Source organism: Aptenodytes patagonicus, chromosome 21, assembly GCF_965638725.1.
Source record: "Aptenodytes patagonicus chromosome 21, bAptPat1.pri.cur, whole genome shotgun sequence".
NCBI lineage: Eukaryota > Metazoa > Chordata > Aves > Sphenisciformes > Spheniscidae > Aptenodytes > Aptenodytes patagonicus.
Window position 1 is genome coordinate 6,426,896 of NC_134969.1, and position 12,838 is coordinate 6,439,733.

Here is a 12,838-nt window from a genome sequence, read left to right on the forward strand (position 1 = left end):
CGCTCTGCAAACGGTGGCTGTCAGCAGCTGTTAGAGTTTACCTAAAGACTCAAAGGGGGAGATTGAAAAGATGCTCCTTTACCTAAATTACTGGTATTACAGAAGGGAGGAATAAGGAACAGAGAGGCTGGGCAGAGTCCTTTCATTTGCTCAAGAAAATCACCGAGAGTATGTCTGCAGCCTCAAGTCAAAGAAACCTAAAGACTTAGCTCCAACTTAGTGATGCTTACTTCCTCAGACAATATTCTTGAGCCTCTTTAAAGCCACATGCAAGCGTCCTGCATTCACACTGCTGCAAGCATGAGGAAGGGCTGGATTCCTTCTGCCTGCAGCAGACCTCCTCTCAAATCTTTATGGCGTTTCCCTTCCAAAGGAAGGTCAGATAACTGTTGGTATCTACGCCATGCACTCGGGCAGCGACTCAAATCAGCGACCTCTCCTTCTGCCCGCTTTAAATCGCAGTTTCTGCAAGCCTGCAAACCCAGACTCTAGACTCAGCCTACCCGCAGAAACTCAGTGTGAACAGCTAAAACTTTTTGCAGCTGCAGATTTCATACTGCCTGTAGTATATATACAAGGAAGCGGAGCCAACAAAAACGATCACAATTTCAGGCTTTACTTAGCCAGAAAAGCCCCTATACCACATGAGCTCTGGGAATCATCAACTCCACATATTTAGGAAAAGTTATTAAAGTCTCAATGCACTGTCTCCCTCTGCTGACAGCAAAGACCTATATTCCAAAAAACTATGTATCAGTATTAAAATGTGGTCTCCAGTAAGTGCAAAAAGGAAAGAAACCTCTTTGACAGGAATATTAACTAGAATTTACAAAGTGAGGCTGAAGTTATTAAAAAAAAAAAAGTATGCACGGAGCATTTTAGCCTGTTAGAAATCACATTCAGAGTGAAAACCTACAAACTACTGACAGTTTCAGAGTTCAGTAGGATCACCCAACGTTTCAAAAAGCGAGGCTATTTTCCTCTCTCACACGTGTACACAAATGAAGTATCATTTGCAACACGTGGGGGAGTTCATCGAGGGAATTCCAAGAAACCAGAACATCGCAGTCTGTATTATACAGTTATGGGAACATTGTTAAGATTAGATTTCTGTAAGCCAGTTTCTTCTGCAATCCAAACATCTGACATCTCTAATCAGATTACACATGGTTAAGACCTTCCCTTCTTAATATTGCTTTTAGCTGTACTTGCTTGTAATCCCTTCAAAGTATATGATGCTTCCCAACGGACCAAGAAAGACACTTTTACAGACGAGATCCTTTTGTTCAGGACATATTTCCTTCTGACAACTGAATGGAACAGACTATACTGCCAAAAGACAGACTTCTTTCACGCAGGCTATAACTGGCAGACAGCGAATACCAAGAAACACTGGCTGCTGGATATCACATATTAAGAAAATGGGTACAACTCTGAGCCAAGATACATTGCATTTACACAAACGTGCACTGAGAGTTTACATTTGGCAGAAGAGTGAATCCTTATCTTTACTACAGCACTTATGCTTACAAAAGCCTGACTTTTGCATTTACTGTAGGTGTAAGTAGCTATTGCAACAAAGCTGAAACTTTAAAATAACAGTCCTTATTAAACAGCCTGGCCTGCCTATTCTCAGCATGACCTGGGTGGGAGCTAAGCATGCCAGAGCAACTGGGTGGGCAGGTCGCTGTGCTCCCAGTGCCAGGACCTCCTGCTCCCTGCCAAAATTCACACTTCAAAGAGACAAGAGAGAACTGCAGCTTCACAGGCAACCCTGCAGAAAGTTTTCAGCATGATTACATCGAGATGACATCAGCTCTACGTGGCTATTACCCATCCACTTTATATAAAGGAAAAAAAACCAAAACAGGCCTGTCTACAGGGCCATCCAGAGCCAGAGCCACAAAGCCGTACTGCAATCACTTCTGAAACCAGCACACTTTCCAAGTCATTCTTACTTCGAGAGTTTTTATTTCCACTAGCTAGGCACAAGACATGCCAAATTTTAAATCCTATTTTTAAAGGCTGGAAGAAACAAATAAAAACTACTTGAACTTGTAAATGAGCCTTAATTTAAATAAAATACACTAACAGACAAAATACAAATTACAGGCTTCACATTCCTGGAGTTATTTTCCCATGTCTAACAGTTCTTTAAAAATCAGTTCAATTATTTAGCTCTAACATACTGTTTTAAAAAAATCCACACGTTTCATTGTTTGAAAGTAATTCTTGCATTCAAAGTCCTACACCAGAGTAAGAGAAAGACCTGAAACTAGCTTTTTTTTCCTTTTTGAACTATACAGCAGCTATTTAGTTTAATCATTAAAAATTTTTCCATCATTAACCTCCCAAACATGCTATATAATAAAACAACCGATTAAGCTATAACACAGATATTTACATTGCTTTTAAGACTATGGTAACTCTCTGAAGGTGGGCCTTTAGCACAAACTTGGCAACGGCCTTTCCTCAATACAGCATGCCAACAGGCTATTTTGCTAAGAAATATCAGGTATTTCAGGAAACCCAAGACTAGTTATACACTCTTGCAAATCAGCTACAACAAAGGATTTTATTCTTCTTTGAGGGATATCATAGTTACAGAAGGAAGGCAATAAAAGTTTACAATCATTACCCAAACTAACAGGAACAGGGGTGAATTACGAGTCGATCGTTGGATCTAGGCCCAGCATTCAAGAGAAGCCAACAGCAGAGCAAGGACTTGCGTTACTTGTCCGGGATGAGAAGCTTGGGCCGCTTGCGTGGGAGAAAAGGTCAAACAAACCCGCTGGGCTGAGATAAAGTTTTGTAGTATTGGACTCTGACCTCAGATTTTAAACCATGCTCAAGTACGAGCAAGCCAGTTTAAACTCATTATTCCTTCAGTCTGCTCCGGTTTGGTACTGCAGAGATCCCAAAGCAGGGCTGCAACACCAAGGCTGAACAGTCGTTTGACCTTTAAGTCACTTTAAGGGCTCGAGGGTGGGTTGTTTGTTGGGTTGGGGGGGGGGGGGGGGGGGGGGGCTGTAGGTTTTTTTTCTTTTGTTTAGCAGTTTTTACTAATTTAAAGCTCTTCTCCAATGCAAACTTACTCAAGCGACAAATCAAACTTACTCAAGCTAAATACACAGAAACACGCTGTTGGTAACTGTTTTTTATTACAGGTCCTTAAGACTGCTGTTCAGACGGCCATGTTAAGTAGATCTCCTGCATCGAGCTCCCTAGGGGTACACATGCAGCACTCTATAGGTGGCATAGAGATGACGAAACCATTCCAAGTCTTCCTCCGTCCCTCTCCCCAAGACAAGAGCCTGAGCTCGTGCTAACCCCAAGATGACTCTCCTAGAGGAACTGGAGCAGTAGGGTAGGACCAACAGCCGACACTTTACCTGCTGTTGGGAATTGTAATCGAAGAGCCCCACAGTGGCTGCGCCCGAGTCCACAGGTACTTGAGTGCCAGAATAATCAAACTGAAGAGGCTCCATGCCAACGTGCTCCATGGGATCCAGAGGGACGCTCTGGGACTCGATGTTGGAGAAATCCTCCACCGGCTTGGCACCATTAGTACTTGCCAGCTGGGCTAAGCCTTCTGATCCATTCTGGTTTGGACCCAGAAGATCTACTTCACTAGCAGAGTTCTGGCAATTACCAGGTGTACGGCTACACAGAAAGAAAAAAGATACTCGTCACTAAGCACGTCCATTTAATGCTATGTCACACAGCATCGATTAACAGCAACAGACTAGTACTCACCAGAACTGCTTGTAAATGTTGTGGTAAAGGGGACAAAGATAAAAGGATGGTCTGAAATAGTTCCCTAAATGAATTCTACAGAACAATTTATGTATTTAAAAAAAAAAACAAAACCAAACAAAAAACCCACAAAACCCCCAGTCCACCTGCCTCAAAGACCTGTTACAGTACAAGTCTAAAAAAAATTTCAGTTTCTTTTTTCTCCTCAATTGAGGAGAGAGTCAGCCATAACAAGACAGGATTTCAGAAATGCCAGTTATTTTTTCATAAAGCTATTTGGCAATTATTAACCATGTAACGCTCTGGCACTGTATCTCACTTGAAACCTTTCTAAAGTAGCTGCCATGGTTTCCTAATTACCTAACATAAGCACTGGACTCAAGTGGGAAATGGTTCATCTCAGTGCGAGGGCCAGCAGTGTGCGCCTCACAGCACATTTGTTTTGCTTTTACAGTTTTCCTACATGTTAACACGAGGCACAGCAAGTAGGTAAGCTAGCAAGAAATACAAATGCATTGATTACATCAATAGCCACAATTTCAGAAGGCTTTAATCTTGAGAGCTACAAGGAACAAGTCCAAAACCACAACTATAATCTAGTCTAGTATAAAAGCAGAGTCAACATCTTCAGTAGGTATTTCCATAGGAAGCCCACACAGAGTAATTAAAAACAGGTGTGAAAATAAAACAAGATTACAATATACAGAAATAGGTCTGCATTGACTAGAGCTATCAGATGTTATCCTCCACCTTCCCACAGTGCTTCCCTGTGCACATTATAACGTCCTTATGACACTGTTTCAATGAGTCAAAGGTTTTTCACTACAGCATGGAAAAATCTTTCAAAAAAATGCTAAGTGGGACACTGATTAATTATTAACTAATGGTGCACGTACCTGAAGTCTTTGACATCTGCGTCGATTCCATTCTGCACAGGCAAACCATTTGTTTTATCCATCACATCCCCCTCCTCCTTCAGATCTCCTAATTTATCGCCATCAAATGTGCCCTTATTTTTCTTATCCCCTTTGTCATTCTCATCATTCTCTGCATCCCTTGGCCCCTAGGCAAAAGAGACATTATTTTAATAAGCTTAGTTTTCAGATCAATTTTACTTTTATTCCAAGATGGTAACAAATCAAAGAAACGTGTCACAATAAAGTAAGTCACTTGCAAACATTAGTTCTTACAAATAAAAATGTAAAAAAGCAAAATAGTCAATCATAATTGAAGAAATAAGGGAATTAGTTCTCACTCTTCCAAGAGACGTTTTATCTATCTATTCAGTTTCTTCCATTTAGTAATTCAGGGTCTGCTTCTATAGGCTCTAAAAATCCCACCCCAAAATAATTTTAAAGACTATTTATCCAAATCCTCTTTCTAGATAGGACTTAGGCACTTCAAAATTACCTCAGGAACTTTTAAATACGACAGCACGTACTGAAGGGGTATAAACTGAGTTAGCACCTCTCCGAAAGTCTCGGTGTCAAAGATGCAGTAATTGACTGGCCAAGTGCATGTATTTGAGCAGAACAGGATCACCTGGGGGGGGGGGGGGGCATTACTGTGATTTGCACAGTGAATTCCAAAGTACGGCTCATTTAAGAGCACTCAAGTCAATCACTAGTTCAATCATTGGTTCATATAATCCTAAAGCACATTTTTGGGAGTGAAAAAGGAAGGAAAAACAAAAAAAGAAAAAAAAGGATTTCTGTTCTGTTGAGCATTTTATGAGTGGTATTACATCTGCAGCACTTCTGCCCTTAATGTCTGCATTTTATTTCACTTGGGAGAAGAATAAAGGGTGATTATGCCAGGGGCAGAGTTTTGAACAACAAAAGGGAGAGGAAAAACAACATAATTTATGATAAAAAACAGCAAGGGGCATATAAACATATTTATCAGAGACAGCTTTGGTGCTGTCACACAGACAGACATTCAAACCCTGTCTTCCACTTCATTTGAGGGAAAAGTACTCCGTACATAACAGGGCATTTGAACCCCCTATCAACAAAATCATTTTTCCATTCTCTTTAATTGGAGAGCGGGGATTTCCCCCCCCCATATTTAGAAAAAAGATTGTTTTAAAAGCAATCATCTTCCGATACTTCTTCTTAAAGAAAATAAAATCGTGCTTCCCTAATATTAAAGAGCAGACTTGGAAATGCCAAATGCCAATTGTAAATACAAATTTGGAGCCCAATTCTCAGCCACACAATGTGATATTCACCAATGAGACCCTTCGTTTCAGAACTGGCGTCCTGACTATCAATGCTGCGGAGCAGACACCTCTCTAACCTCCAATTCAGATGATAAATCAGCTCCTTCCACTGATTGTTCATTTCTCAAAAATCATCTTGCTTAGGCTTAGGGTTCAAGAAGGTTATCAGGTGCCCACTAACGAGGGACAAAAATAAGAGGATGGATGAAGGAAACCACAAATCAGCTCCCTGAAGAGATGAGCACAGCAGTCTAACAGTAACAAACCTAATGTTTTTCGACAATTCCTGATCTAGCACTTGGCCGATGAGGTAGGGCTGAGATGCAGCCCCTTTTTCCCCACTACAGGGATGGGGCTTGATTACGCCTCTCACACCACATCCTTAGATTCGAGGCAGCAGCAACTGTGCTCCCTTCCCCACCCCACGAAGCACTGTGACTAATGCCATTTCTCCACAGGAAACGATACGACCTTGAAAGCATTCCCCAGCTGGAGTGGCTTTTGTAGCTACATTACGTTTCTAGCATCATTACATGGAGCTTTTTGTTCTTAGCCAGCAACAAAGCAGCCACACGCTCATTCAAAAACCACAGGTATATTTGCATACTTTTCCAACGACAAGCTTAGATGGGGTGTTACTGCCGGTGTGCTTATCCGAAGAACCAGGGAATGTCAGCAACCTTCACATCCTTTACACCCATCTCCCATACTGCATCCCCTAAGTCAAGAACAACGGTTAAACTGCTAGCCGACCCATTTTAAGAAAGATAGCTAAACTAAGAACAAATAAAAGAAAGAACAAACATCTGCCTTTAGGAATGGATTAACAAACAAACAAACCAAGCAGCAAATGGAGAAAATAACATAATGGGAACTCAAATGTCAGAATCAGGCACACTTACAAATCCTCCTTTCCTTAGGCAGGAATCTCCAGGAGATGAGCTCAACACATACTCCACCATGCTAACTCCAAGTCCTCCACTCTCTGACCGTGGTGAAAGCACTGAGTTGACTTCACTATTCACATGAAAGCCCTGACCAGGTCTTCTCTGAACCATAATTGGTTGGGAAACAGAGTGATCTGGAACAAAAACATGTGCAATTCTTATAAATAGATCCAACTATTCAAAGGAGGCAAGTCATTAAATACGTACTCTCTAGTGTCTTAATTGTACTAAGAAGTGCCAACTTTTTGACTCTGATGATATCCATTAGAAAAAGCAGGATGGCTTTCTCATTTTTTAAATACTAGAACCTGTAAACCTACAAGCGGTAACTACATTTAAAGTCTAAAATCATAAAATTTCAGGAATTTAAGTCTCTAAGTAAAGGTTGCAATTAAAAAAACAAAGTTCTAGTTTTTAGTAAAACTCTTGCATTAGTACAGTGAAAAAACAGTCAGTCTTGGTTTGTCATTTAAAACATCATCCTACCATTACAGCAGCCTACATTTGTTTTCTTGGTCATATGAACTGCCATATTCATGTTATGATCAGAGTTTCTCTTAGCTGCTATTTCCTCAAGAAAAAGTTTATGAGAACTTAATTTCCTCTTTCTCATCCCCTGCCCTCCTGCATCCACTCCATCCCTTTATCCCCTCTGCAGCATGAGGGTTTGAGATCCAGCCAGAACAGACTAAGGATAGATGTCTCCAAGTCCTTACGAGCTCTGCAAAAATAGGTGGCTGGGCAGCAGAAGGTGACCTTACATCCCCAACGAGGGAAGGGAAGAAGTACTCCGCTCCTGCCTGCTCAGACTGGCGGTAGTCCACGAGTCAGTAACAATGGGCAGCAGATAGAGCAGTTGCCAGGGGATGGTGGAAGGGACATGCAATGATATCGATACTGTAGTTTCCTTATAAAGCAGGTATAAGCTGTCAAGAGAAGTAATTCTATTCTATCATTAATCCCAGCTATGCTGTCCTGCCTTCTCCCTCAAGCCAGCACAAGAATCTATGGGGCCACAAAGTACAGCCGACTGGGGACACTTTTTCGGGATAAAGTTAACACAGAAAAGATAAAAGCTAGTTTTAACACAGATCAATTCCCCAGCAGGTTTCATTGCACTGCTGCATAACTACTTGTACCACCAGGAGGGGAAGAAAGGAGTGGCCTGCATCAGACAGGACTGCTTCTTTTAGCGGTACTGGCTTCAAATGCTTTAAAACTACACTTCAAGGCAGCGTAGTGAAGAACCAAAGCCATATGGGAGGACTGCAGTGCACACTGTGAACACAGACAGGAAGGAAAATGGATGGAGCGAAGAGCATCTTACAGAAAACCAGGCTTCATTAGTTCCACTGTCCATGGAACAAACTAGTCTTCTGGCCAAGGACACTTCCACACCCCTCCTCCAAGTTCTGCTCCTTTCTCTGGGGCAGTGACCTTGAGCAACTGCTCAGACCATGGCTGTTCTCTTCATTTTAGATGAGCAAAAGGGGAAACTATGACTTCCCTGACTCACAGACAGCAGTGCAGGCCATGGCTCAGGAATAAAGGCAGTAAGGTGCACAGGATTAATTGAGAATAAACAAAGGAAGACATGAGACGAAGGGCTTTGACTCATGGAAATTTGTGATCAACCAGCACAGGAGGTTACCTCCCCCAGATGTCTACCCTGCCTGTCTGGTGGATGTAACCAGCCCAACAACAGAGGCAGCAAAGGAGAAAGTCTCTTCCTCAGCTGTTGCTGTTCAGAGTCTGGCTCAGCCCTTTAATCCACCCTCAACTTCAGCTTATATTAATACAACCAGGCACAAACTGTTGTTGAGGACTGGATGCAGGCACAGCTATGGAGACCCACTGCGGACAGGCAAGTCAGGCAGCTGGAGGCAGCAGCTCCCCAAAATCTCCGCAGTACCTAGCCAGACTGCAATATTCAGCCGATCAGATTTTGAGAAGCTTTATCCCCTTTTCACAGCCATTTTGAAATTCAAATAATAAAAAATGCCCTTATCACTATCCCAATGCCTTTACTCTAATAATGGATATTTTCAGCAGGAAAAAAACCCCACACAACAGTGAAGTTCCTTGAAATTACATCTCTCTTGGAGCTGTAGTTCTGCACAGTTGTTTGGAAACTGCACGAGATACTCGGCGGTGTTTAAGGACCATATTCATTACATATAGAAAGCACGAAAATAAAAAGTAAAAGGTTAGCATTTCAAATTCAGCACATGCATGGGATTTTTTGCCATTTAACTAAAACCAACCTGAACACTCTCCCCTTAAATTCAAAATAAGGGACAGTCTCTGATCCAAGAACAAAACTCTTGGCAGATAAACTTCAACACCACTAATTCAAAACATCACTTTTTTTTCTTTTTTAAAATGAATGTTGTTGGGTTTTGGTTGGTTGGTTTAGTATTTAAAAAATTGTGGGGTTGTTTTTAGGGGTTTTATTTTACTAATCTTGTTCTCTATTATCTTTGTTCAAACTTCAAGTAATCCATCCCAAGGCAGAAAATACATCAGAAAGTTTAAATTGAAATTTTAATAGCAATCTAAAATTTTTGAGCAGATAAACAAAAGGGTACACACGTTCACATTAGACAATCTTTTTGTAACTATGGATATCTTTTAACTCTATCACAAAGCAGTGTGGGTTTTTCTGTTAGTTTTCTATTATGTAAAACAGATGATTTTAAAAATCTTTTAAAAGCTGTGTCATCCAGACTGGCCAGCAATTTTGAGTAGATGAGTTGCACATTTCTGTATTCAACCCCAACTAAATTAAGTAAATAATTGAGCTACCTGATGTTCCCCAAGCACTGTCTCTCCACTGATCTCCCAGAAATATCCCTTTTGGTCCATCTTTGCTGGAATCATCAGATTCCCAAAACTTTTTACCCGGCAACAGCTGCTGCAATTAAAAAAAAAAAACAAAAAACAAAGCATGATTAAAATAAGTATAAAATGCAAACATAAACCATAAGCGTCTCCCTTCTAAACATGAATCAATCATTAAACACAAACTGATACATGCTTTATAATCAAAATATTTACATACTCCTAGGGTGAAAGCCATACAGCAACTGAGATAATGATTCAATCTCAGCAATCCTCTTACATTCTTAAATGCTTTATGAACCCCACACACGTAAGCACACACATACAATTTACATTCTCCAGCCTCTCAGCATGAGAGCTACTTGCAAGAAAAATATTCACAGAAAAAACTGTTCTCATCAGAACATTATCATGACTTCCACCTGAGCTGTGAGGATACCTCTAAAACTACCCAGCACTTCCAGCACAAATTCTTGCCTTCAACTACTGAGGTTCTGATGCTGGCAGGGACAGAATAGCTCAAGAGGTGCCAAGAGCTCTCACTTCTCGCTCATTTAATGACTGCTGAGGACTCTCCATGCTATGAAGGTTATTTGTAAACACTAATAAGAGTGAACAGTTCTGGGCCACCGCACCTGCCGCGCATGTATTGTTCCTACCAGATGAAAAGAAAAAAAGGTTATGCACTTACTGAGAACGAGACAGAAAGTCATCCTTGGCTTGAATGAATCCAAGGATGATTGTTCTGAAGTTCAGTAGATGGCAGAAAGAACAGCGTGTCCTATTTAGCCGATGTATTTTGAAAATACCAGCTTCACTGAGGAAACACCTGCCACGTGGCATCTACATATGGCAAGGGGAATTTCGAGCCCTGCTTAAGTGCCTTAGATGTCAAGCATACAATCTCCAAATTAAATCTTCAGGCTGAATGAGATGTATGCAATTCAGACAAGAAACAACAGTACATTCATAGCAAATTAACAAAATAAATGAGCCTTGCCTGCTGAAGTTGGAATAAAACTAAAGGAACTGGAAGATTAATAAGTACTTGCATCTGTTTGAAATTACCATAGAACAAACAAGAATCATCAGATTAGTCTATGTCTCCTATTTATTAGGAGTGTTGATAACTCCATACTCCATCAGCAGACGCGCAAATTTAAGGCTACTGCATAGCAGAGTAAATAGACTGCTGGATGAAGATGAAGCAAGCGTAAGTGATTTAAGAGCTCCCAGCTTGCAGTGTACTCTGGTTTAAGACAATCAGAAAAGTTGTGCTCACCATTTACTTTTTAACTTAAGGAAGATGTGTTTACTCAGAAACGTATCGCGAAGCAGGTCTGTACATATGAGATTAAACCCGAGGTTCAGATTTGGATAATTGGACAGATTACACAGAAGACAGGTAGTATAATGAAAGCAACATCAATTTTACCCCACACCTGAGAAGTAGAATTCCTTACAAATTCTAAAAAAAAAAAAAAACCCAACAAAACCAAACCAAACAAAAAAACAAACCAAAAAACCCCACCACAGATAAGAGAGCAATTACATTCAGCTATTTAACTAACACTCAGAGTTGCTGTTGAGCAAAAGTAATCCTGCTTTTGCGCCAAGATCAGTAGAGAATAAGATCAATCCACGACTTAAACACGGTAGTCACCTACAAGGGAAAATAAATAAATAAATGCAGTCCGTTTGGGAAAAAAGCTTGTACAGGCACAAGATGGAGGGCAGGCACGGCGTCTGAGCAGACCTCAGAGCAGAAGCACTGCTGCTTCAGGGGCTGTCAGTCAAACTCCAGCTGTACACAGACATGCAAGTTTTACGCTCCCAGCTCCTCGGCTCACTGCTGCTGCCGACTGTAAGTCCTAAGCAAGAGCTGGCGCAGGGGCATTTTCCAGCTGAACTGAAACATTTATGCATACACCTGCATGTTGTCTATACAAGCACACAGGAATGTAAAACAAAGCAATCCTCACATACAGAGGTTGAATCAACATCTCAAACTAACACATAACAGGTCAAATTTTAGGATGACATGTGCCAGTAACACTCCTCTTGTGCCAGGCACACCAGGAGCTCCAGCACAGAGGTCACCACTTCTGAACCAGCTGAGATCCTCCTACAAGGCTGAAGACACCGTGCATGTGTGTTGGTGTGCTGTTTGCTGCCACAGCACTAAACAAAACTTATTTACAGATTAATGTTGCTCAATTAAATTGCAGTTTTTCTTTTACTGAAAGTATACACTTGTATAACTTACTTCCCCACCCTAACCTCCTCTTCCAACTCGCAATAGCTTTCCTCCTGCTAATTCAGAAGCAAAAATCTTCATTTTCAACCTAAGGATGAGCTCATTCACCTGTGCTGGAGCACAATGCAGTGTACTCCAAAGTCCTTCAAAGGTATGTGCACTTCAACCCTACCTGGACGTACAGGCTCCAGTATGTGGGCTGTCCCCAGGGCAGGTGAAATAGCTGTACAAAAAGTGTCAGGGACAGGCAGGACTTGTACCCACCCTGCTTCACAGTATTCATTACAGATGCAGAGTCTAGAATCACAGAATGGTTTGGGTTGGAAGGGACCTTCAAAGATCATCTAATCCACGCCCCCTGCGATGAGCACGGACATCTTTTCAGCATCTTTCAGGTTGCTCAAAGCCCCATCCAACCCGACTTTGAACACTTCCAGTGATGGGGCATCCACAACTTCTCTGGGCAGCCTCTTCCAGCGTCTCACCACCCTCATTGTAAAGAATTTCTTCCTTGTGTCCAAGAAGTCTCCCTTTAGCGCAAGGAAGGAAAAAACTTCCTTTCTCTACAGTCAAATATTTGTTCAAAACACTGGCTTTGAGTATCTGAACTTTTCAGTACAGAAACGCCAAACTTCTGTTTTCCCCAGTTCTTCAATATTTGGCACACCATCCACGCCTACAAACTCCGTATCTTGCACACAGTCTGTCCAAGCGAGACCATTTAATTGCCTATTTTCTCTACCAGTTATCCCATTCTAGTTTCAGTCTTTTTCAGCAGCAAGTCATTTCCACCCAAACCTCTCAAAAAGGTTAAAC

At 41.4% G+C, this 12,838-nt stretch overlaps 1 protein-coding gene across 8 annotated transcripts in view; it reads right to left on the minus strand.

Annotated features, from left to right (window-relative positions):
• PUM1 (pumilio RNA binding family member 1) overlaps window positions 1–12,838 on the minus strand; it is a 77,307-nt gene that overhangs the window by 37,252 nt on the left and 27,217 nt on the right. For 6 of the 8 annotated variants that reach the window (XM_076357496.1, XM_076357495.1, XM_076357494.1 and 3 more), the window contains 4 exons: window positions 9,730–9,838; window positions 6,880–7,058; window positions 4,653–4,819; window positions 3,393–3,663 (listed from right to left, as the gene is read on the minus strand). In XM_076357496.1, the coding sequence (XP_076213611.1) occupies window positions 3,393–3,663; window positions 4,653–4,819; window positions 6,880–7,058; window positions 9,730–9,838 (726 nt within the window). The remainder of the gene's footprint in view (window positions 1–3,392; window positions 3,664–4,652; window positions 4,820–6,879; window positions 7,059–9,729; window positions 9,839–12,838) is intronic. The other 2 variants (XM_076357497.1, XM_076357490.1) reach the window with 1 other exon arrangement.